Below are 26,587 nucleotides of genomic sequence, written 5' to 3'. Positions count from 1 at the left end.
ACTTTTGTGCCAGACACGCTTTTGTGCTTTGCTTTCAGGTGTCGATTGAAACATTGCAGCCACAAAACAAAAGTTAACAGGTGAGATCAATCCAATTTATAGTTTCATTCTTGCACTTTACTTGAGATGTCTTGGTTTTTACACCACAACATTTTTTCCTGCACTTGCCGGTTTTTCACTGCTAGATAAAAGAAATGAGAAAAGGGGATTTTTTTTTTTTCCATCTTGACAGCCAGTGTGCAGAACAGCACTTGGCTCTGACGCTGCCACTTTGGAGTACCTCCTTGTCAGAGCAGTTTTTCCTGCCAGTGAGAGACATTGTGGCCACACGAGGCTTTTTCAAGATATTTTTTTCATGGCTCAACATCAAACACCTTTCCAATTCATGGCAGTGTCATTTGATTGACAGTTGAGCGGGTCCTCATTTCAGTCCAATCACCACAGGGACTTTAGTTACTTATTTTATTTTAAACACCAACCAAGTTTTTTTTTTTAATAACGTAGCTCAGGAATAAGCTCTAAGAGAGATGTTACTCAATTTGTTGTTGTCTTGCGCCATGGCTCATTTTTTAAACATTGTTTACCTAGTGAAATATTCAACGGAGGCCCTTTGGCAGCGCATTTCCATCCAAGCGCATGTCGGGAGAGCGAATACGCTAGAACATTCTGCAGTGTTGCCCAAGGCGAGGCAGGGTCAGAAAGTGCGAGTGGCCCAAATTCAAACGAGAATGCAGGTGCCGCCGGACCAAAGCTCCATCATTGAGAAGGGACCACAAGTTGAGCGACTCAAGCTGCTAATTAAAGCCCATCAAGAAGTCACTTCCAGGCATTGGATTATTTTTATTTTTTTTGTTCAGGATGTTACGTACGCAGCCTTCAGCCTGCATCGCTTCTCTCGGGAAAAGAATATTCTGTTCCTATCGTCACTTTTGTCTCGCAGCTACTTTTAAATGAGGCACACGCGTGGCTTCGCGTGTTGGCGGGCAAAACTTTGTTGCCAAGCAGCTCCTGCAACACAATTATGAAGAACAATCCTGTTCGAAAGAGTCATCCTTTTTGAAGGCGAGCCAGCAAGCGCATATTTGCTCCACCAAGCAAATTGCTCACAGGCGGCAGATGCCGCCGACATAATCAAAAAAGTCACACCGAGACGAGCGACCGATGCGTCGTTTGATTGATGAAACCTTGCCAATGTGCTCACGTGTTGACAGAAAAATCACTGGCCATTCACGAACGGAATATCAAATGCCGTTGGATCGATTTGTATTGATTAGCAGCTGAGGAGTGCAAGATATTAGTCGGAAGCCATGAAATGAGTTTGAAAATTGCAACCAGCTAAATAAAAGTGCCAAACAAATCAGAATCTCTGTTTAAGATGTGGGATTGCCCGTCTAAATATACATAAAAAAACAAAACAATCATGAGTTCATTGAGCTCATTTGAGTATCGAGTGGAAGAAAAGAGTGGACCGCCATTTTGTGACATGTCCCTGTGTGGAAAAGTTCAGCAGGGGATGATGCGGCACTTACTCCACTCCCACCAGCGCCGCAAGCAAAAAAAAAACTTGTTATGAAAGTGGACCAAGTGAGTCAGACGAGAGAACTCGCCTCAAGTTTACCGCAAATCGGCTCCACATTCAAACGTGGTTTATTATCAGGTGTCAATTCAGGAGGACCCCCCCACACACACACACACACGTGTGATTGGCTGTGGTGCTTTTATCTGTGCAATCTAATGTGATGATATAGTAGCCCCCCTCCCCCACAGGGGCTGCGCCAAGTCTATTATCTAGTTCATCCAGGGCTGCTAACAAAATCATCAACAGCCCGAGAGCGGAAGCTGCCCTCCCATCGACCCACTCTCCGGCAAACACGCGCACGCCACTGTGATTAAGTCCTACTTCTCTGCTGCCACCAGCAGATCACGTGACCCCCATCCGGAAATGGACCTCGAGATATAAAGCTGTTTTGTTTAATCCCTTCCCTGTCTATTTATAGCACCTCTGTGGCCGCTTACTATTTACGCTTCTGGACTTCCTGTTGCCGCTGAGTCCATCCGTCTTTGGTTCAGGCAACAAAACATGTCGTTTATGACTTCTGCTGAAGATGCACAGCAGGTGGCCTGGTTAGAGTCGGTGATTGGTCCAAACTCAAATGAGCATTTGTTGCAGAGGGAGCACAAGAGGAAGTGACAGATGGGTAAATAAGCATCTGTCCTTTTGAGCGAGGAGGGGGGGGGGCGTACGAGAGGAGCGCTTTGGATATGAGCCGAGCAAAAGGAGCCCGGATCGACAGCGCCGTGAGCTCGTGCAAAATACCCAGCAAATGTCTCATTTTGCTAAAGGCTTTCGACTTTGAATGATCATTTTCACAGACGTCGTTAAGAGCATGATGAAAATCTCCAATCTCATCGCTCCATTCAAAGCAAAAGTAGGCAAAGTTCTACCTGTGTCCAATTTTGTAATCCTTTCGTCCCTTGAAGCAGGGAAGACATCAAAGTGCAACAGGAAAACGAGGGCAGATAATTTATTCCACAAAGCGGCAGAACAATTTCCCCAGCGTCTCCTAGAAGAGTTTGCGTTATGGCGCTCAAAACACGGCACAAGTTGGGTACGAGCTTGATTGTGGGATGTACTCATCTTGGAGATCTTAATTATTTTGCCTCCCCCTGATTTATCTCCCAAGGTTTCTTTTTATAAATGCCCACCCTCTGATGCCTCCTGCTCAGACACTGGGAACATTTTCTGAACGTGACTGCTCACAAGATGACCACAGAATGGGAAATGAAAAGTGCCTTTTAACTCATTCAGTGCCAGCATAGTTAAAAAAGATGTCTGACGTCTAGAGTCGTCAATGGCAGTGAGTGAAAACCTTGGCCGCAAATCTGTTCTGCCCACCCATCGAGAAGAAGACAGTCATTTCATCCGAATCCCACCGTTTCCCTCACGAGATCTTCTGAATGTCTGAATTTGGGCGAAGCACCTGAGCTACGGTTGCCACGATTGAGCGCCGACAGCGTTTGAAGCAGGGCCACCGCCGTCGCCGGCTTCGCGAGACTTTCAAGGTTGCTCACATAAGAAGCTGTAAATTTGTGCGCTGTGAGGGAGCCATAGCTCAGCCGAGAGCCACGGCGAGCTTGCAAACAGCCTTGTCAGCTTGTTGAGGGTGTGAACTTGACTTGTTTGCGCAACAAACCTTTATTCTTTTTTTTTTTTTTTACATGCATGTTGCTTGAGATGTAAGCGCTGAGCAACGAGGCCAAGTTGAAAAGTCTTTCTCTGCGACACTCGTCACTTATGAAGCGTACTAAACGGTCGCTCATTACGTTTGGATTTAGCGCCGATACAAACACAACGCGTCGGATGACGGAGGCGTCATTGTCACAAACATAAACGTGGAATATCAAGACAGCCCGCGAATTTGTACACGCATGTTTGCGAGGCCTTTTCACGCTGGCGTCAAGGTCCTCGGGCTGCTTCAAAGTGACAGCCGGCGGGCACAAAGGAACGCGGCGACGTGGCGTGTTTATGGCGAGCGACGTTCACGCTAGGAACACTCAGCTGAACGTTTTGCGTAAATAAAGAATTTGAATGGAGCAAGAAGGCCACCAGAAGCGCTCAGAGGACGAATATTTGTGCTTTTAAACACTCTCTATAACTACAGTGACACAATTTTATTGAAATAGAGGAGAAAAAAAGAAACCAAAAAAAATCTAACTTGTTTACCATTCACTTTACTTTTGGAATGACAAGAAGCTTTGTCATTTTGTCTTCATACGTCCATGAAGGCATTCAGAGCCAAACAACCAGCTGCTGTTTCATTTTTCTTTTACTATTCCTAATTTCTCAAATGATCTGCTTTGGGCCCACGCGGTATGAGGCAAAGACCAGCTGTGGCCCTTTTAATTGGGGAATTTTTTTTTTCAAAACACATTAGGTAAAGTAGAACAAACGGCATTCAATCAACAAACAAAAATGTTCCCTAATTAAATTAAAAGTTCCTCGCACAGCTGTTTACATTTCATTAAATAGTAGACAACGTCAGTACAGTAATCCTTCGTTTATTGCGAATAATTGGTTCCAAAACCCGGCCCGCGATAAGTGAAATCCGTGAAGTACGGTCACCAACAAGAAGTACGAGGCAGACTAACGAGTTAGCGGAAAGATGCTAATTCACAATCGTGCTAACACGTGAAACCGGACTTCTAAAGCAATGTAAACAAACATTTGGAGCAATGCTACATTTTCCTAAAGGTTAGACACATGTTTCCTCAATTTACAAGTTTTATTTTGACTTTTACATGTTTTTTTTTCATTTGGAAAAAAAATCCGCGAAGTAGTGAAGCCGCGATAAACAAAACGCGAAGTAGCGAGGGATCACTGTATATATATATATATTTTTAATCGCCACTCTTGCAAAACACAGTCTGAATGTTGGATAGAAAGAATGCGTGAAAAATTTTTTGAATAGGAAGCATTTGCCAAATGTCCTTGCACCCAGCTCAACGAGATGCCACGACAAACTTTTCCAGGCTGAAGCGAAACATTCTCGAGTGAGCTTTGTTGCCATAGAATATGCCGTTGAGGAAAGAAAAGCAGAGAGGCCTTTGCTTGTCCTCTCGCTCGTTGTGATGCAACGTGCAAGGGCTCACAAATAGCGCATCTTGCTCGCCACAAAACGAAATGTTTCAAGCTTGACATTTTTGCACATTGTTGTATCACTTCAAAATCAAAAAGAGCTAATAAATGTACCTGGTGAACAGAAATGTTGCTAATTGCTGACGTCTTTGTCAAGTCAAGTTTATTTGTATAGCCCTGAATCACAAGCAGTCTCAAAGGGCTTTACATGGACAAAAAAAAAAAAAAACATTTGACAATTATTCTCAAAGCATCCCCTGATCTTAAGCTTTGCTCGGCTTCTGAAAAGAACACAAATGAACAGGTCATAAGACCTCCTTCATCTTCCTTTTTTTTCCAACTGTCAAATCCCAGTGTCTTCTGTCCAAATATCCTGATTATTGGCAATTGTAGGACGTTACACCCTAGATTTTGTCTATCGAGGAAACTGCTTCGACTAGTTGGTAGCGTTAAGTGTAAGCAAAGGTTCCCATAAATATGCATGCCTTTGCAGATGAGGCACACTTTGCTCATATCTCATGTGCGCGGGCTTTCACTTTTTTTGTAGAGTCGCTTCTCAGCAGGGAGCCCTCCTAAAGGTGGAAAACATCAAATGGCGCTTACGAGGTTGCCTGGATGATATTTGCAGAACAGCGCTCTCATCCACATTCGATAGTTAACATTCAAAACAGGCGAGCTTGTACTCAATATTCAAAACACACGAGTCACGTTTATAAAACAGGACTTATTAAAAAATGGGTCGGGCTTGATCCTGTCAGCCTCTGTGAAAAATCAGTTGACTCTTGTGACACCTAGCGGTCGGTTAGGCTCAAGCGCAATACTGCGGTGCTGCTCAAACTTTGAATGAGCAATGCTCAAATTAATATTACTAACGCAAAATTTAATGAACTAATGCCACTACTATTCCTCTAATCTCCAGCACTTGATAAGCGTTTTATTTAAGGAGGTTGTGTTCTATTTTAGACTGATGAGTATCTTCTCTTGGCTGCCGCATTGCATCACATCATCCGTATTCAAGCCTGCCTGGTGCATCCAACTTCGCAAATATTTTGTTTTTCTGGACTTTAAACTCCCCTTTTAGTGTGAGTGAGGTAATGATTGGTTTCCTCCAGGGAGCGCGCTTTTCCATTTCTACCCTCGTTGTTCGCTTTCCAGGTTGTACGCTTGCGTTGCAGTTTGTGTCAAGTTACATAAGGAACCGCTAAACACGACAAAAGTAGTGCTTTCAAACTAAAACAAGACGCTGGTTGTGGTGTTAAGTGTTTGTACTGCTGTTTTATTCTGAAGGGCCAAACAGGAAGTTGGGGTTGGGGGTGTTCCGGTGATGGGGAATGGCTGCGAGTTTAGAAGATATGAGACGCAAATAAAGACCGTCTAGTTGCTCTACAAAGTGTTGTTTGAATCCTTACGCCCGAAACGCGACATGGTGTCAGAAGTGGATCGACTGTAAGAGCTTACTCGCCGGGGATTGAGAGTAGGTCGTGCTGGGAGAAAAAGTAGCCCTCGCCACACGCAGAAAGATGTCGGAGGGTAACGCAGGAGCTAACGTGGCGACTCCACCGCACCAGCAACAGGCTAATCCGCCCCCGAATGCCACATTCACCATTCAGCCTCCTGAAGCATTTGATTTTTCAAGGCCACAGCAATGGGAGAAGTGGATACGGAGGTTTGAAAGATTCCGACTTGCTAGCAACCTGCACCTGAGTTCGGAAGCTAATCAAGTGAACACGCTCATCTACTGCATGGGGGACGAAGCAGACGACATACTTCGAGGTCAAGCTTTATCGGACGCGCAGAGGCATCAGTACCAAGCAGTAAGAGACACTTTAGACATATATTTTGTGCCCAGAAAAAACATAATTTACGAGAGGGCTAGATTTAACCAAAGAGTACAGCAAGTTAATGAGACTGTAGACTCATTTGTCACTGCCCTGTACGCGTTGGCCGAAAACTGTAACTACGGAGCCTTGCACGATGAGTTAATAAGAGATCGTCTCGTCGTGGGACTGAGAGACACCAGTTTAGCTGAGAGACTCCAAATGGACAAAGATTTGACGCTGGAAAAAGCCGTGAACCAAGCCCGGCAGTCAGAAGTCATCAAGAGGCAGCAAACCGATATAAGAGGGGAAAAGAAAGCGGACCTAGATGCAGTGTCAGTGAAATACAAGAGAGAAAAGCATTCTACGTACAAAGCCCCAAGTCTACCAAAACACAAAATGGCTAAATCACCAAATGAGAGTCAGTGCTACAGATGTGGTAGAAGCCCAGCACATGGCAAAGGACAGTGCCCAGCGAAAGATGTAACCTGTCATACATGCGGTAAAAGAGGACATTACAGTAAAGTATGCAAATCTGTTAAAAATGTACATATGATTGAAACAGAGAAATGTAACGAGACACCTATATTCCTTGGTTCAGTACATGCAGGTTCAGATCCTTGGTATGCAGACATAACCATCAGAAACCACACAGTCAGGTTTAAAATAGACACTGGAGCTGATGTTTCTGTTATCCCAGCCCAGATGTACTTTTGTATAAACCAAAATGAAACAGAGCTGTGTAAACCAGATAGACCATTGATTGGACCAGGTGGCACTCCGCTCAATGTTTTAGGTATGTGCAAAGAAACACTGTGTAAAGGTGAACAAAAGATTCAGGAAAATGTGTATGTTATCAGAGACTTACACATGGCGCTGTTAAGTAGGCCAGCAAGTGTCAAACTAAACCTTGTGTCTAGAGCAGATAGCATAGACATTAAAATGTTGAATGAGAACTACCCTAAGTTATGTCAAGGGTTGGGTTTAATGCAGCAACCTTATACTATAAAGTTGAAACCTGATGCTGTGCCTTTTTCCCTTTCCACACCAAGACGCGTTCCCATTCCTTTGTTGGGAAAAGTTAAAGAGGAACTGGAAAGAATGGAGTCAATAGGGGTGATCAGCAGAGTTGAAGAGCCAACTGAATGGTGCTCAGGTATGGTCCCAGTGCCTACTAAGAGTGACTCAGTGCGCATATGTGTCGATCTCACCCACCTCAACGAAGCAGTGTGCAGAGAAAAGTACATCCTGCCTTCAGTTGAACAGACACTTGGATCCCTGACTGGAGCAAAAGTCTTCAGCAAGCTCGATGCAAACAGAGGCTTCTGGCAGGTTCCATTGGCACCAGAGTCAGCACACTATACAACATTCATTACCCCATTCGGACGCTTCCATTTTAACAGACTTCCGTTTGGGATTGCCTCAGCCCCGGAACATTTTCAGCGGAGAATGTCAATGATTCTCAATGGGCTGCCTGGCGTGGTTTGTCACATGGATGACATCCTCATCTGGGGGAAGGACCAACCAGAACACAACGCCAGACTTCACACAGTGCTAAAGAAACTTCAAGCGGCCGGTGTCACGCTAAACATGGACAAGTGTGAACTGAGCACGCAACAGGTGAAGTTCCTGGGACACGTTTTGTCTGCTGAGGGAGTCAGACCAGACCCGGACAAAATAAGAGCTGTGATAGCAATGAAGGAGCCGTCAAATGTCAGTGAAGTGCGCAGCTTTCTTGGAATGGTTAACCAGTTAGGAAAGTTTATCTCTGGTCTGGCTGAAAAAGACAAGCCCCTGAGAGACCTGCTGTCAAAGAAAAACCAGTGGGTTTGGAGCCATGCGCAGCAGAACGCTTTTGATCAGTTGAAAAACGAGCTGGCATCCACTCCCGTTCTCACACTCTATGACCCAAACAAAGACTTGAAAATGTCGGCAGATGCCTCGTCTTATGGACTTGGAGCAGTCCTATTCCAGAAGGAGAGTGAGGAGTGGAGACCAGTAGCATATGCTTCACGTTCCTTAACAGAGACTGAGCAGAGATATGCACAGGTGGAAAAAGAAGCGCTTGGATTAACGTGGGGATGCGAAAGATTCAAAGACTTTCTCATCGGGAGACATTTTTCCCTAGAGACTGACCACAAGCCACTTGTCAGCCTGTTGGGACAACAAGCACTAACAGAACTTCCACCCAGGATTCAACGGTTCAGACTACGGCTCATGAGGTACAGTTACTCTATCTCACACACCCCAGGAAAAGCACTTCTCACTGCGGATACACTGTCACGCGCACCTGTCAATCAAGAGACAGACTCTAAAGCTACGGAGGAACTACTAAATGATACAAACATCTATGTGAACGAAATAGTCAAAAACCTACCTGCTAGCTCGACATATGTCACACAATTAAAAGAAGAGCAAAAAAATGACAGTGTATGTTCGGAACTCATGTCATTTTGCCAGAGAGGCTGGCCAGACTACAGCCGTCTCATAGGTCCAATCAAAGCATATTGGCCACACAGAGACACATTAACAGTCCATGACAAACTGTTACTGAAAGGCACCAGACTTGTTATTCCTACCACTATGCGCAACAAAGTCCTGGTAGCTCTCCATGAGGGACATCAGGGCATGTCAAGATGCTGACAGAGAGCGAAAGAGGCAGTGTGGTGGCCTGGTTTGAGTAGCCAAATAAATGAGCTTGTGAAAAACTGCACCACGTGCATTAAAGAACGTGTCAATCCAGTGGAGCCTTTAATGCCCAGCGAGCTTCCAGAGAGACCATGGCAAAAAGTAGGTGCAGATCTTTTTACACTCAACAACAGCAACTACGTACTTCTGGTGGACTACTATTCCAGATTCGTGGAGATAGCTAAACTGACACCCACTAGATCAGAAGACGTTATAGTACACCTGAAGTCAATCTTTTCCAGACATGGTATTCCGGAATTCTTCTACAGTGACAACGGACCTCAGTTCTCTAGCCAACAGTTCAAAGATTTTGCTGCAGCCTACGGTTTCAGACATGTGACCAGCAGTCCAAGGTTTGCACAAAGCAATGGTGAAGCTGAGCGTCATGTCCAAACGGTAAAGGGACTACTCAAGAAGGCAAAAGACCCGTATCTTGCACTTTTAGCTTACAGAGCGACCCCTTTGGCTAATGGATATAGCCCAGCTCAACTTCTAATGGGAAGAAGACTTCGCACTCCAGTGCCCCAGCTCCCTTCGTTACTTGTTCCCAGTCTACCGAACAAGGGCTTTGTGGCGTCAAGGGAAGGAGAGATGAAGTTGAAATACAGTGAGGGGTACAACAGGCGACATCGTGTGAGAGATCTTCCTCAACTGTCACCAGGACAACCGGTATGGATCACGGACACTAAGAGTGAAGGGACTGTCATTTCTTCTCACTCAGCACCCCGCTCTTACCTGGTTGAAGGTCCTTCCGGAGCCATCAGGAGAAATAGACATCATCTACTGCCAATGCCGGAAACTACACCAAAGATGGCAATCCCAAGTACACCTATCAGTCCAACAGAGGATACCTTACCAACACCAAACATAAGTGAGTCCCCTGTCCAAACTCCAAAGGCAACAAGTCCTGTCAGAACAAGGTTTGGCCGTGTTGTCACAAGGCCACAAAAACTGGATTTATAAGCATGTATGTATGAAAAGAAAAAGGAAATGTTTAAGAGTGGTGTTACATGAAAAGAAAAAGTTTTTCCTTCATGCAAAATTAGTACGTCTTCATGTTTGCAAAGAAAGGGGGATGTGGTGTTAAGTGTTTGTACTGCTGTTTTATTCTGAAGGGCCAAACAGGAAGTTGGGGTTGGGGGTGTTCCGGTGATGGGGAATGGCTGCGAGTTTAGAAGATATGAGACGCAAATAAAGACCGTCTAGTTGCTCTACAAAGTGTTGTTTGAATCCTTACGCCCGAAACGCGACACTGGTGATCCATTTCCAATAAAATGAAGCTTTTAAAAAAAAAAAAACATTTTATACAAAACATGGAACAATAAAAGGCACCAATAGCCAGACATAACAAATGTTTCCAAAATAAATATTCAAGTAAAAAAGAGAATTGGTAAAAATGAACTTAAATATGCAGGACCAAAGTATTTTTACTTCGGTCGTCTTTGTTTTAATTTGAAACCGATAACCGGAAGAGGTTGGGTGCACTAAAAGAACTTCATCTGAACCTGCCGCCTCCCCTCGCGCGAACTCGCCAACCTGCAACAAGTTTGACAGCAGTTTAGTTTCCCTGCTTGGCAACCTAACGCAGCCGGAACTTCCCTCATCTTAAAAAAAAAAAAGAAAAAGAAAAAATCATTTTAATCGATGTCGCTTCCTATTAGCCCGTTTTGCTTCTCTTCTTGGCAATGAGGACTTTTCTACGACCGTAGTTTTTTTGGCCACCCTCCCTCTCCTCCTCTTTGTTGTCGACCGAAGGTGGACATCTTCAACCGTCGCGTTGGAGTTGTATTTTTGTATCTCTTTTTTTTTTTCGAAAGGGATTTAAACATGTCGCGGAGTTCGGAGGAGGTGAACAAGCTGACTGAAAGTACATACAAGGTGGGTCAATCGGATCCTGTGGGAACACAACAGGTGTGCCCACAGAAGCGCGCAAAGGAGGAACACGAGCCGGAAAGCGCTCGCGTCTTCTAAAGCGTAGATAGATAGACACGTTGCAGTTTTGCGTCAGTTATCATCATGCTTTAACGTCTTGCTTTTAATTACCTTTAGCCTATTAGTACAATTGTTCGTGTCATTTTTCAGCAAACAAAAACAAAGCAAGAATCCTGAGCACAGCTTGTTTGTGGACTTCTATATGGCTGTCCAAACAGACAGGCAAAAATTCTGTCTTTGACGGTTGCTCTTTTTTTGACGTAATAGTGCTGCTATAACAACACAGTTTCAATCACGGGATGAATAGACGACTAATACTATAAATTATGTACTGAACAGTATTTGCTTTCTGACAACTTTTTTCATTTTATTAACTAACCCTAACCCATCATTGAAAAACAGATTTATGTACAATAAGACTTTCATTTGTTATAACAGATTTATTACTTTTTTCAATCTCCCCCGATGACAATATGATGCAACAACAATCAAAAATGTGCAACAGGTGACATCATCAAAATAATAATAATCATTAATCATAATAAGAGAAAAATGAAACAGCAATAATTCGCAAACTGTCTGCTATTATCAATAATAGTAGTAATAATAATAGTAATACGACTAATAATAGTTTCAACCCCAAATTGTTTTCTATCTTGCTGTCACAGCATCTTGGTGGGAACACAGAAACGGCTGCAGATTTAATTATTCATGGGTGTTGTTTGGGAAGCTTATACAGCAAGAGCATCTAATGATTTCCATCCAACGAGCACTATCTATAGTGGCTCCACTTCACACGTCATTCATTGGCAAAAGGTCATGACAAGTTGCTTAAGGCGGCGTAAATGTTTGGCTTTCATCATTTCCTGCATTTTGAGTTTGGGTGTGAGTGAGCCGGAGATAGATATGCACACAAGAGGAAAAGATAAGCACAGCTCAACGTAAACAGCACAATTCTTCCTGCAACTGGACTCGGAACACATTGGTGATTTAAAAAAAAGGAAAATCAGCTCGGGCATTTGACAACATTCCAAGTTCCTGAGATGCGGACTTAGTGATGCGCTAAGTTTGGGAAAGCTCACGCTATCGCTAACAACGTGCGATTGTCATTCCGTTTAACCAAAGTCTCTTTCTTTGCACGTAGAATGTGATGGACCAGTTCAACCCGGGTCTGAGGAACCTGGTCAACCTGGGAAAGAACTACGAGAAATCTGTGGCGGGTGAGCATTTTGCCGCCGCCCCCGTCTGGGAGCACTTTGAAGACTTGATATCTTTTCTAATTTTCTCCCCAGCAATGACCTTGGCAGGAAGGTTGTACTTTGACGCCATGGCTAAAATTGGCGAGAGCGCCGTTGTGTCTCCCGTCTCCAGAGAATTAGGTGAGCGCATTAGATGACTGCTTTTGTAGCAGTCGCTGGATGTTTGCCAGCGGCCTTGCCGCTGCTAATTAAATGAAGCGGCCCAATGGGAGCCGGCGCCCGGTTGCTCTCCCGCCACACGTTGTTGTCGTTGAGCGCTCAACATGAATGCGGCCGCAACGTCAAAGACCGCCAAACTCCAAGCTCACAAGGCCGCTCGAGACCTGAAACCCGAGCTTCAGTGACGCGTCGTGGGCCAGAAACGGGACACCCTTGAGAGATATCGGAGGAGTGCTGCGCCTTGGCCTCTTGCTGGCTTCCTTGAATTCCTTCGGCCTTCCTTTAGCTCCTGGTCATCCTCCTCGACCGCAAGAGGTCAAAGATTGCGACTTCTTTCCTTCCAACACTTGCGCAATCCCGAAGTGTTGACGCAGCTGAAATGCCAAGGGAAAAGCCGCCGATGTGCTTTGGCTCGCCGGCTTCCTTTCCTGTTTGCATGCTGCGTCACGTGATGCGCACCATGCCAGCATTATTTGGACCACAAAAACCAAAGTGTGGAAGGACTGTGGGCTGCTTTGCATGGTGCCAGGAAAATGCTGCTTGGAAGGGCAGCACTTGGAGAGCTCTCCTCCCGAACAACGATGGACTCTCAGATTGTGACAACTCTATCACAAATTCACGTTTATCATCCGAGTTTAGGTCCTTTGCTATGACCTCGGTTGCTATGACAACAGCCAATGAAACGAGGCTGTCCGGTCACAGTAGCACAAGCGACAGAAAATGAAATAATGCGTCTTTCCTTTAGTCTTCTATTTGTCGCCACCTTTTGGGAGACTTCTGTGCTTTCCATGAGAAACACTAAGTCATGTGTGCTGCGTTGTCAAGTGAGTGCGCAAGTCGCCAAACGTCGTGGCGGCGCCGAACACATGCAGCATGTTCGAAAGCAGACGGAAGTGAGCCGGTACGCTCGGGCCGCATATTGATTTTTGGTCCTCTTCAATGTCAACCTGTTTCATTGTTTCCAAAGGTTTCCTTACGTGTTGCTTTTATGTTTCATTCTCAACTATGGCACTTTCAACATCAATTGCCGCCTTCTTGAAAGTAGGCCAAGCGCACCAATGGTCAAAGGGATGCTTTTTTTTTTAAAGATCAGTTTTGGGTTTGCACACGTCCTAATCCTGAATTGATGATTTTGGCGAGGTGCACACAGAGACATCAAATGGCCCGCCCGCCTGCCATCTAATCTCTTTCTGATTAGCCCAACACTTGCCGGTCCAGTTTTTCTTGTTGCGACGCACGCCTTTTTATTTTCCTCTTTCTTTCTTTGAGCAAAATCTTTTGTAAGATCATCCGAAACCGCTGACGGTTGACAGGTCCGAGCTTGAGGGTCAAAGAATCATTTTGCGATATGTGATGTCGCAGTTGACTCGCTTAGCAAAAAAGAGCAAGCAAACGTGCTGGCTTCTTGCTTATCTGCAGTTCATCAAGCATCGCATTCCGTTCATACTTGAACTTCTTTTCTTCTTTCCTGGGCAGGAATGGTGCTAATGGGAATCTCTGAAGTCCACAGGAAAGTTTTTTTCGAGTGGGAGGACAATGTGAGTACACTTTATGTTGTTGGCTGAGTTGACTGTCTGGTTAGTCATTGCCCCAACAGGCCTCTGCCCCCTCACCCCCGCCCCCCTTCCCCGAGCAAAAGTTGACTAGCCGGGTGAGGAGAGGAAACTAAACATTTACAATCCACGAGGACCTGACTGTAAAAGTCATGTCTTTTATGTTTTTTAACAGTGAGCCTCATTTAACCTGCACGAGCTACTACTTGTCTGTCATTGAAGGGCAAAAACAAAAGAGGGCATAGCCCAGTTTGATACTGTGGAAAAAAACATGCGCGGAAGCACAAGTGGCGACAAAGTTGAGAGCCGCTCCTCCGAAACGCTTTTTCTCACAGTGTGAGTGGGCGGGCTCGGGCTGGCTTGTGGATGGGCAGTGAGTCACGGCATGAATCCACATCAAAGGAATTGACGGGAGGGGCACAAGCGGCGGTCATCAATAGCGGCTCGGCGTGCGGTTAATAGAAGGCTGATTTGGGCTTGCTCTATAGTGCTCCCTGCGGACGCCGCATGCAGGCTCTGCCACACGCTCGGCCGTAGGCTTGGCCACCCTCGCACCAATGAGCCAGAGTCACAGCTGAAGCGGAAGCGGGATGAGTCTGTGGGCATTCCCACGCTTGCTTTCTGACTCACTCACAAGGGCAACCTTGAATCCAGCCAGCCAGCCAGCCAGCCAGCTAGCGCCCGCCCCCACACATGTACCAAAACAATCTCAATGCTCTTTCTCTTATTTAACATGCTTTTCCTCATCCACGTTTCTAATTTTCTCTCCTCTTTTATCAACCCTGGTGGCTACCTGAAGTTCAAGAGGTTCCACAGGGAAGTCATAAGTGAGCTGGAGCGAAAGACCGACATGGATGTGAAATACATGACTGTGAGTAAATGCAATTTTTTGAAAAGATGGAAACTCTTCACCAAGATGAAAAATTATGACATCACAGGCCAATGTAAAGCAAGAGACAAAGTCAAGTTTGTCAGAACAGATTTCACTCGACTGCAAGCGTATTGATTTGGAGAAATGTCCCCACATGCTGGCCATCCTGAACTTGGCTAAGGGGGGCTGCCCAAAACACAAGCAGAACTGTGGGGCAGGTGTAAGAACATCTGCTCAGCAAACAACTTAGGTTCGGGTCATTTTTGTGCCACTTGCGAGCAGACACCATAACACCACTGAAGCCAATCAGGCTCATTTGTATTTCGAGCGACTCTCTCCGAGTGTCTTTGTTCTGACTGTTTGGCAGCGCCAGTTGACATTGGAGTCATTATGTCATTACTTCTTTTAATTGCGGTTCTTAATGTACGCTGGCTGTCACTGCTTTGGCGTCAAACAAATTGAGGAGAAGTTGCAGTCGCCACCAGCTGACGTGTTTAAATCCAAAAAGGCACGTGCTGCAGAAGAAGTCGCATTAAGGCAACACTGTCCAGAATTAAAAAAAAAAGAAAAAGCACTGCTTGACGAGATTGTGCCGTTTGCAGGCCACGTTTAAGCGGTACCAGATGGAGCACAAGATGAAGCAGGACTCGGTGGAGAAATCGCAGGCCGACCTGAAGAAGCTCAGGAGAAAGAGCCAAGGCAAAAACGCCAACAAGTACGAGAACAAGGAGAGCGAGGTGAGACGGATGACGACGCACCGCCAGACACCTCGCCGCGTCCCTTCGCCAACACACACACACGCAAAGGGCCGATATTAGCCAAAATGTAATTACGCCGCGTCGGCGGTTTTGAGGGAGACCCCGGTTGGGCAAACAATCTCTCGTTGAGGAGCGCCAACATTACGGATCACCGAGGTTGACTTCTCCGAGGATAGTAGACGGCACTCGGCATCCGTAAAATGCAGGTTGCCCGTAGCAACAGGCATGGTCGGGCGCCCACGGGTGATAAGTGAAAAGCTTTGTTTATCTTCGTCGATGTCCGCCGGGGCCATCTCGAAACATTTGCACGCCTCGTTTTGGTTTTCTTGCCTCTTGAATTGTTAGTGGGAAAGATGCCAGCTGGCCACCTTCCACGCTTGCTTCGTTTCGCGAGCTCTGCCCGAGCACTTGCTTTCAAAATGTCAGTCTTGGTAAAAAATGGCTCGCTTCTACAAAACCTTTTCTAACGATTAGATTATTTTCATTCATTACACAGTCCCAGTCACGACATTGTTGTCTTTATTTTAATTGCCTCTCCTTTTAATTGACAAACAATAGCCCAAAGCTTGCAAGCGAATGACACAAAACAATGATTTGGTGCATAATGAAGAATATCCGCCAGTGGGTGAGCGATTCCCGAAGGGGTGAAGCAAAGCTCTCAAGGAATCATCAATCGATGCAGCCTGCAGACACGCACGCCTCTGCTTTTTGGAGATAACGCACTGGACGTGTCCTGCCTCCTGTTTTTTGTCCATCCTTTCACGAGACTTTTTTGTCCAAACCCACGACCTGCTGCCCGGGTACGATTACAAAGTCGAAAAATGGAATCGTTTCATCTTGAGAAGCGAGTCTTTGGCTGTCCAGCATATGGACGGCAAGATAACGACACTTAAGGTTGCCTTCCCGCAAGCGCGAGACAGATCGGAAAGCGATTTTGTGTGCGTGTGTGGTCAGTGCGTGGAGACGCTGACGAGCCGCCAAATGGACATGCAGCTGTTTATCGCCGACGGCTGCAAAGAAGCTCTGCTGGAGGAGAAGCGGCGCTTTTGCTTCCTGGTGGACAAACACTGCATGTTCTCCTATCAGATCGCATCATTTCATGACAAGGTGACGCACGCGACACGACACAGCTGACAGTTTGTACGCCAGCCCTCCGCAAACACTGTTTTGTTTTTCTGGCCAGGCGAGAGAGATCCTGATGTCCAAGCTGAGCAGTTGGCAGGACCAGTGCAACGACGCCACGGACATGCCCGAAAGCGTCACGAGCATGATCGAGGGACTGCGTACGCCCATCTCAATAACGCCGCTGCCCTCGCCCACCCCCTCGCGACACAGTCTGGTAAGGGGATCTACCCCCCCCCAAAAAAGTCAACAGGCATCGCAAGTGCTCCTTTGCAAGCTAACATGCTCACGACGCTGACAGAACATCTCAGCTCCGCCCGCTCCATCTCAGAAGGCGCACGTCAGCCCTCTCGTCAACATGTTCTCTCCAGACAGTAAACAAAGTTCCGGCGTCACGAGCAGCAACACCACCATCACAGGTAGCGCGCTGGCTTTCTCAGGTGACCCCCCAGCACCCCACTCCACCCACGCCCTTCCAATTTTTTTCCGCCGGCAGGTCACGAGAGCAACGGCGAGAGCAATCTGGGCAGGTCGGTGTCGGTGGCCACGGGTCTCAACAACGTGGTGAGCAAAAGGCCGCGGGTGCGCACCATCTTCCCCCACACGGCTGGCAACAACAACACCCTGCTCAGCTTCGACGAGGGCGACGTCATCATCCTGCTCATACCCGAAGAGAAGGACGGCTGGATGTACGGCGAAATGGAGAAGAACGGAAAGTAAGTGTCGTGTCGGTTGCTCCTTTTGCTCGACGTGACGAGAAAATCCGAGTGGCCAAGCGCAAAAACTATCCTAGTTCTCTTAAACAAGTCTCACGAGTGACTCACGAAATACCGTGTAAAGAATTTTTCGCCACCGCCACATTCTTACCTCCATCTACGGAACCTTGTGCTGCTCCTTCTGGTTTCCTACTTGGCCACTACATGCATCCGGACTTTGTACAAACATCGAAAGGAGCTTGACAAAACATGACATGACATTGGTCGTTCTTTGCAGAGGTGAAAGAAGATATGCCTTAGGTGTTGTGATCATCTACATGTTTTGCTTCACCGGTTGTGGTCAAGCAAGTGCTGTTTGTTAGCCCATCAGAGGCGCTTTGCATTTGTTAGCGTTAAGATGACCAGACTTTTATTCATCAAAGACAACATTTATATTTGTAAATTTTGGTAAACGGGGTTCCTCATCTTTCAAGGCAGCTTTTCTACTTGCGAGAGAATATGACAAAAATATGCATCTCTAAATAGCCAAATCATAGAAACAGAAAAGTCTGATCGGTTGGTGGGGAAGGATCAAGGTCTGAGATAAATCACGGCTCAAAAATTCAAAAGAAGTTGACAAAAAAGAGAAAGAGGAAGGTCTCATGGTGATTATCAGCGTTGGACCTTGTGAGCAGGCTACATTGTGCTTGCTTGCTTGCTTTTTGTCTCCAGCTCTGATAATGTAACTGGGCAACTCACCCACGCAAACACAAGTGAGGAAAGGAAAAAAACATCTTCACACTCATGCTGGATTTGAAACAGATGGATCATTAAGGTTTTTTTTTTTCTGGCAACTGTTTTATGGCGGCGCCGCTCGGGTCCCAATTGTGCCGGACGCTACGAGTCGGCTGTCAAGGACTCAGCACGGGAGACCGTGTATTTTTATCTTGTGTGTAAATATTGACACGCCCGGAGAGAGGGGTGCGGTCGCATTCACCGTCAACGCCTCGATAGAAACAAAAGCGGAAGCGCAGCAAAATATGACTCTGCTCAAGCAAAACAAAAGTTGCAGAGTGCCACCTGACACGCTCCCAATTTGAAATATTGCCCAGAAAATGTTAACCTGATTTATCATGTGTCTTTTTCTTACTTGCAGGAGGGGCTGGTTCCCCTCATCATACTGCCGTGCGTTCTCGGAGCCGCTCGTGAACAACAACAGGTAACGAGACTCCGACCAACACACACACACACACATGCACAGGTCTCACATTGCAAGCAGCCACATTGTCAGTCCCGCTTCCTTTAGTTCCCACTCTTGCAGCGATAAGCTATGGAACCCTTACGGGGTCACCCCTCGCTCAACATTTGCTTCTCATTGTCACCCCAAGCCCCCTCCCACAGGTCAACCCTTCTTTTCCATTGAGTGTGCTATGAACAAAGCAAACTTATTCAGCTCCCTAAAGTGACTGTGGGGGGGGCAAACTATTGAATGTCCATTTTGCTCATCATTTCTCCAATTCAAATGTGCCGCAGTGCGTCGGCGACGACGCCATTCCGCAGCCGCAGTGTGGTCAACCTGCACCACCAGGACACGGAAACAGACGAGGCCACCATGATCCTCCCGGCGGAGGACTACGGCGACGGCCCCCGCCGCGCCGCCATCAAGACTCGCCAGCCCTTCGCCGCCAACAATCACGGGCACCACTCACCCACACCCTCCGCCGTCTCCTCCTCCTCATTTGATCATCACACGGTCAGTCGCGAGCTCACGTGGTGCTCATTCTTTTGTTCTCAAGTCGGTAGACAAATCGTGACCGTATGATACTTCACCTGACACTCTCTAAATCAGGGGTCTCAAACTCAACTTACCTAGGGGCCGCTGGAGGTAGAGGCTGGGCCGCATTAAGTATTCCACAAAAAAGGCTTCAAGTACTCAAAAAAAAAAGGTCAACAGAACCAATCTTCTCAATCTTAACAAGTCAGAACATGCAGAACATGCAGAACATTAACAGTTCTTCAGAACATAGGCTTCATTTACTTCCTCCTAATCTTTGCTGCCAGAGACTTGGCAGCGCTTCCTCTCACACAGCTGAGCCACATTTGGCTTGAGGGAGGAGGCAACTGAGACCCTCAGTATGGCTTTAAGGTGCTCATCTTTAAGTCTGGACCTGAACTTTGACTTATTGAAGTTTATTGTGGAGAAGCATACTTCTCACCACTGAATGTTGTGCCTGAATCCATGAGTGCCTTGCATGCTGGGAAATGGCAGAGATTTGTCTGGAAAAGCTGGGCTTTCGATAACACAAGTTTTTTGGAGAATGCTCTGACATTGTCATATGCAGCACTGACAAGCTGGTCCTGACCTTGTAACTTCTTGTTCAGTACATTCAGCTCCTGTGTGACGTCAACAAGAAAAGCTAAGTCCCTTAGACATTCAGGATCATTTAGCACAGGAACAGTTATCACATCCTTCTCCATGAAGGCTTTCACTTCTGCTCTTAACTCAAAAAAAGTCCTCAAGACCTTCCCCCTGCTGAGCCAACGTACCTCGGTGAAGTAGAGAACGTCCTCGTATTCTGACTCTATTTCCGCCAAACAGTCTGCCGATGCTTTAAAGCCCTGGATCTGATATGGTTGATGATTTTCACAACGTCAGACATCACTTTGCCAAACCTCATGATCTTGCTGCAAAGGGGCTGCTGGTGGATAATGCAGTGCAGAGCAATGGCATCTTCCACACCCTCCTCTTCCAGTTTCCTTTGAGCAAGCACCACAAGTCCGTTTTTCCTCCCTGTCATTGACGGCGCTCCGTCTGTAGTTATTCCAGCCAAACGCTTCCATTGTAAGCCGGCATCCTCAATGGAATCAAACAGCTGGCGGAATATCTCCTGGGTCCAGTGGTCTGGCCATGCATTGCAATCACTGAGAGCAACTTCTCCGTAACTTCAAAATTGTTATCAATGCCACGGACATATATTGCGAGCTGCGCCGTGTCAGTAACGTCTGTGCTCTCATCAAGACCAAGTGAGTACGAATGGAAATGTTTACCTTTCTCACGCAGTTGATCATAAATGTTGCCAGAAATGTCAGAAATGCGCTCTGCCACTGTGTTGGCTGAAATGCTGATGTTACTAAACTGAGCCTTTTTTTCCGGGCAGACTATACTTGCAGCCTTTAACATGTAGTTTGGTGAACTCGCCGTCTTTGAATGGCTTCCCTGCTTTAGCAATCATCTCACCACATAGCTAGCTTTGATAGCCGCTTCACTCTTTTTGCTTGCTTTTTTGAAAAAATCTTGTTGCCTCTGTAGACATGTTTTAAGTTTGGCGACCCGGTCCTCTCGCTCATCCCCCAGGTATTTTCCATACTCCTCAACATGTTTAGTTGAGTAATGACGTCTGATGTTATATTCCTTTTGCACCGCAACTTTATCTTTGCATATTAGACACGTTGGGATGCCCCTGTGCTCAACAAAAAAATATTCCGTCTCTACTGAAATTGTCTGTGCTCATCGCCAATTTTTCTCTTCACGACAGGTTTTGAAAAAGACATGACTGGGGCTGACAAATACTGTATAGCACTAAGTGACAAGATATATTTTCCCTCCACGTGTTCGTCCAAACATGTTAAAGTGACCAATTGCTAATTTGCGCTGTTGTCACGAGCCTGAGCTACGGGAGCCCACAAGTGTTAAAAAATATAAAAACCCCAGATGCATGTGAGAAAAAATGCGCATTAACACAAAGATTTTATTTCAGGCAGGGGGCCACAAAAGATTGTCCTGACGGCCGCATTTGGCCCGCGGGCCGTGAGTTTGAGACCCCTGCTCTAAATGCTCCCCGCCCCTCCGCGACTTCAAAAACAATCAAAACAAATCATAATCAACACAATTGATACATGAGGAATTAACTCCCTTGCAACAATCCCAACGGAGGCCGCTCCTAATTGTTTGTTGTACAATAAATGTGCAAAATGACACTTTGAGCCCACAGAGGGTCTTTGTTGCCATTCTAAAATACAGTTCCACCATTAAGTGTGACATCAAACTTCAGACTTGAACCGTTCACAATTGCCTCCACCCCCTTTTCCAAATTCCGGAATGTTGCGCTCCAGTTTTATCTTGTGCTAGTCGAGGTCATCGTGTATCTTTTTCTTTGACGCATTTGTACTTTAAATTAGTCTGGCTGGATGAACACACTCGCACGAGGCAGTCATCGTTTACTGCCGTGTGCGCAACGGCCGCCGGCGATATTGTTATGTCCCCCGTTGCCCAGTTACAGAGAAAAACACCTGTGACTCCTTGACAAAGCTTTTCTGCTTTAGCGCTTGCACACAAACTGCCACACAGACGCAACCTCCATTTGGCCGGCCAAATAAAAAAACTGCTCGTCTTAATGTGGCGGCAACCAGGTTTCGACTTAGGTCGGTTTCAGTCAAGTGGGGAACCTTTCCGACAAGGGGCATTTGAATTTTTAGATACCCCTACCGAAGGCCACGATGAATTCAGTATTTCAAGAATTCCACAATAGATGAAAGAAATGCTTATAATTGCAGGCTGTGGACATTTGACGATTAGATATTTGGGCGAGTATTTAAAAAATCCTTTCACGTACATTTTTTTCGTATCCAACGGATTTTGTCCAATCGCTATTATCAAAGGCTCAAATTTGACAATTTCACCTACAGCAGAACAGCGAGCGACGCCTTCACAATCAGTAGCCCGCAAAGTACGCCTGAAGGCTTTGTTGAAAATTGAAGAGAATCGAATCAAACTAACAGAATACGAGAAAGGCGGGCTGGGAGAGGGGTGTGGTTTCACTGGAATGCATTGACATCAGGACCCAAAAAAATGCAACCTCACTGGTTTGCTGTTGAAAACGACTTGCACCAAACGGCAGGAAATAGGTCGATAAAGGTTGCTCCCGGGGGTGGGTCATGTATGACGGTGGGAAATTAATTGAGTGGGACGTGCAAGTCTACCCAAATGGTTTCTATTTTTGTTTGAGGCATAAAGCAAAATACTGATGTTTTTCTGTGCTCGCCTGCTCTCTTGTGGCCACTGCGGAAGACTGCAGGTTGCAGTGAAAGAGACAATCGCTAAACAACCTCATGCAAATTCAGAATTCCTGATAAGAGTACCACACGAAGTAATGGAAAAGGAACTATTTTTAAAAGTTACTTTTTATTTTGTGACGAGATTTTATAAACCCTTTAAAGTTTAAAGTTTAAACTGTGGGTGTTGAGTAGATTGTGCAATGCGTATATAAATTCAGCTCAATTAACGGTAACATAACGAGAATATAAAGACGACTTGTGGTCCCGACTGGCACTTCCAGACAATCAAGATTTCGCACGCTGCCTTGTGTTGTTTTTCGCTCCACAGAAACATGTTCAGTTTTTTTAAGAATGTTCCACGAAAGGTATTTGCGAACATGTTGTGTGACTAAAGAGATTTTTTTTTTTTATTTCCTTCACAGACGAACCAGATCAACGGCACTTCCAGACCTCCACCAGCTTACCTGGCGTAAGTCGGTCACTGTTGTTCAAAATTATTTACTTTTTTCCTAATCACTGTCAAGGCAGTTCTATAAAGAGGACCCATACGTCCCAAAAAAAAAGAGAAAAACTAACGTCATCGCTCGACCGGCGCTGGTCCTCGTTTTGTCTTCTGCTTTGATCTATTGCGCGACCCATCGGTTAACGCACTGATCCTTCCTGTGTTCTCCAGGGGTGGCAACCCGTTTTCCACCGTGCGACTACGTCCGACAGTCACCAACGACCGCTCCGCCCCGGTCATTTGACCTCAGGTCAACTTTTACTTCTACAGGACTGATTTCAGGATTTCAACACAAAATGTCTCAAAAACAGACACACGCCGACCGTGCACGAGGAGCTAGGAGAAATAACTGTACACATACTTTTGCCGACCGTGCACGAGGAGCTAGGAGAAATAACTGTACACATACTTTCACATCTACAGTTGTCAGGATGATTGTTGTTTTGTTGTTGCCATTGGGAATGGAGGAGCAGCTCACCCATCCATTTAGGCGCTAGGCCCAGCTAGTTACGCACTACTTGTCTTCAAGTCTGGAAAGTTCATTCAAGTTTTAGTTTCACAAGAAAGTAGTTCTCCCAGCATTAAGTTTCAGTTTTACCAGATCACCCCCGTTCTTAAAGAATAAAGACTAACCAGTGTAAAAATGTGCATAATACAAGAAAGAGTTGTTTTTTTCTGGAGTAAATAAAAAGCATGTCTCCCAGGCGCTATTCAGCCATAAAATAGTTCATACTGAACACAGCACCAAGTGAAAATACTACATTTTCAAACCAAGTGTATGTACAGAATCTAGCCATGCCAACGACATAACCGGAACCACTAGATGGCACAAGACAAATACAGTAATCCCTCGTTTATCGCGGATAATTGGTTCCAAAAAGCACCCGCGATGAGTGAAATCCGCGAGGTACGGTCACCAACAAGAAGTACCGGGCAGGCTAACGAGTTAGCGGAAAGATGTGAGGTAAATTTTAGATTCTATGCGTCGCTGTATGTCACCTTAACCAGCTCACCTTAACCAGCTCAGTGGCCTAGTGGTAGTGTCCGCCCTGAGACTGGAAGGTTGTGGGTTCAAACCTCGGCCGGGTCATACCAAAGACTATAAAAATGGGACCCATTGCCTCCCTGCTTGGCACTCAGCATTAAGGGTTGGAATTGGGGGGTTAGATCACCAACTGATTCCCGAGCGCGGCACCGCTGCTGCTCACTGCTCCCCTCTCCCCCAGGGGATGGATCAAAATCACACGGGGATGGGTTAAACACAGAGGACAAGTTTCACCACACCCAGGTGTGTGTGTGACGATCATTGGGACTTTAACTTAAATGGTGACTTAGCTGCAGTGAGGAGACCATAAGCTATTTTTGCTGGCCAGAGATGCCTCGGTTTCTGCAAAGTATAGCAACTTAGAATATGGAATGGCGCAGCTGTTGTTTTGCAGGGGAAAGAGTCCTCTACATGTCCTTCTTAGGACATTTTGGAGCAACGAGTAGACTAAAATATGAACAGCAGCTGCACTCCAAGTCATGACATCAACGGTTTGGGCAGGTATAAGATAGGCTTGTCTGTCAGAGGAGGGGGCTTTTTCGGGGCGAACATCTGTGCCGTCGAGAGCTGAAACATCTTTGCTTTTGGGGCCACTCAAACTTTTGGAGAGACATCACTCTGACATTGGTTGAATAAAATCTTTTCCCAATCAGCCGTGTGTCACCGAAGTGGAAAACGGACTTCTAGAGGAATGTAAACGAACTTTTGGAGCAATACTATATTGTCCTAAAGGATAGACACGTTTCTTCAATTTAGAAGTTTTATTTTGACTTTTAAATTTTTTTTTTAATTTGGAAAAAAAAATCCGCGATGTAGTGAAGCCACAATGAACGAAACGCGACGTAGCGAGGGATCACTGTATATCCAATTTTTTTCACCCTTTCGAAAATATCGTCGTAAATTTCCTAAACTAGTGCCCTAAGTCAAGTAAAAAAAACACGAACAACGGAACCAAATGTTGATTATATGCATTCACAAACCCGCCTTCGAGGTGTGACATGTAACAACTGTTGACAAAAACAACAAAACACGACCGACAAAAAGACGTGTACCGTTAATGAAAAATACAACTCACCATAAGGGCGAATCAGTCGGACGAACGTCCACGATCTCGCTTTACTTTGTTGTGGTGACCCTAATTGTTAATTGCATCCCTCTTTCATGATCACTTTTTTTCTCTAAAAACAACGAAAGATTGAAAGTCCTTCTTTTAATCAGGGGTGCTTGTTGTCCAAGTGCCGAAGCAGTTTTACAGGCTTCATTTGCAGCCTTAATTGGTTGTGAGTCACCTGTTTCTGCATTCAAGCAGCGTTTCAAGTCTATCCATCCATCCATTTTCTGAACCGCTTAGTCCCCACGGGGGTCGCGGGTGTGCTGGAGCCTATCTCAGCTGTCGTCGGGCAGTAGGCGGGGGACACCCTGAACCGGTTGCCAGCCAATCGCAGGGCACACAGAGACAAACAACCATCCGCACTCGCACTCACACCTAGGGACAATTTGGAGTCTTCAATCGACCTTTCAAGCATGTTTTTGGGTTGTGGGAGGAAACCGGAGCGCCTGGAGAAAACCCACGCGGGCCCGGGGAGAACATGCAAACTCCACACAGGGAGTTGGAATCGAACCCGCACCCTCCTAACTGTGAGGCGGACGTGCTACCCAGCGATCCACCGAGCCGCCCGTTTCAAGTCTAAGGATTTCTATTATTATTTGTTAAAAGAAATACTTGTTCTTGGAGGTAGTAGGCTCCTCAGTTGTAATTTTCCCGTTGAGAAAAAGTATCGAAGACTGATTTTCACTAATTTGCGTGATTTTCTTGGGAGGAGGGGGTCCTCAGGTACCCGAGACTAGCGTCATGACGTAATCAAGGCACACCGGTAACCAAAATATGCATCTTTTCAATTCATGCACAACAGAAATGTAAAAATGTCTATTTTGGTGTGGCCCAATTAACAAATGCCTGAAGATGGTTAGGTCGTTCGAAATCTGCTTACTTGATATGACGTTTGCTTTTTGTTGCTTGGGACTAGAAAAAAGTTAAGTTAAAGTTAAATTCCCAATGATCATCACACACACATCTGGGTGCGGTGAACTTTGTCCTCTGCATTTAAGCCATCCAGCAGCAGTGCCACGCTCGGGAATCAGTTGGTGATCTAACCCCCCAATTCCAACCTGTAATGCTGAGTGCCAAGCAGGGAGGCAATGGGTCCCAATTTTTTAGTCTATGGCATGACCCGGCCTGGGTTTGAACCCACTACCTTCCAGTCTCAAGGCGGACATTCTACCACTATAGGCCACTGAGAAGGTGCTTATGATCAAGCCCAATGAATTTTGCCTCGCAACTGAAAACTGTGGTTAAGACATTCCATTGGTGAATGGAGCACTTCTGATTGAAATAAATGTTTGGTTTTGACTTTATGGGTCATTGATGAAAATGAAAAATGTCATGTATCCTTGCTGAGCTACGCGACGTTGTACCGTGACACAAAGAAAGAGTG

At 45.9% G+C, this 26,587-nt stretch overlaps 2 protein-coding genes across 2 annotated transcripts; both read left to right on the top strand.

Moving 5' to 3' along the window:
• Window positions 1–5,926: 5,926 nt before the first annotated feature.
• LOC133170669 (uncharacterized protein K02A2.6-like) lies at window positions 5,927–10,165 on the top strand. The gene is made up of 2 exons (XM_061303771.1): window positions 5,927–8,675; window positions 9,411–10,165. The coding sequence occupies exons 1-2, from the start codon at window positions 6,157–6,159 to the stop codon at window positions 10,102–10,104; spliced, it is 3,213 nt and encodes a 1,070-aa protein (XP_061159755.1). The 5' UTR covers window positions 5,927–6,156; the 3' UTR covers window positions 10,105–10,165.
• A 491-nt stretch (window positions 10,166–10,656) lies between these two features.
• Window positions 10,657–23,709, top strand: baiap2l1b (BAR/IMD domain containing adaptor protein 2 like 1b). The gene is made up of 14 exons (XM_061302494.1): window positions 10,657–11,019; window positions 12,218–12,293; window positions 12,366–12,452; window positions 13,968–14,029; window positions 14,844–14,915; window positions 15,518–15,652; window positions 16,628–16,780; window positions 16,857–17,012; window positions 17,097–17,214; window positions 17,292–17,511; window positions 18,647–18,709; window positions 19,024–19,243; window positions 22,968–23,014; window positions 23,219–23,709. Exons 1-14 carry the CDS (start codon window positions 10,969–10,971, stop codon window positions 23,289–23,291), a joined length of 1,533 nt encoding a protein of 510 aa, XP_061158478.1. The 5' UTR covers window positions 10,657–10,968; the 3' UTR covers window positions 23,292–23,709.
• Window positions 23,710–26,587: the final 2,878 nt, after the last annotated feature.

The sequence above is a fragment of the Syngnathus typhle genome, linkage group LG17 (assembly GCF_033458585.1).
Source record: "Syngnathus typhle isolate RoL2023-S1 ecotype Sweden linkage group LG17, RoL_Styp_1.0, whole genome shotgun sequence".
Classification (NCBI taxonomy): Eukaryota; Metazoa; Chordata; class Actinopteri; order Syngnathiformes; family Syngnathidae; genus Syngnathus; species Syngnathus typhle.
Note: the sequence above shows the minus strand (reverse complement) of the source record. Positions and strands in the feature narration are given on the sequence as shown.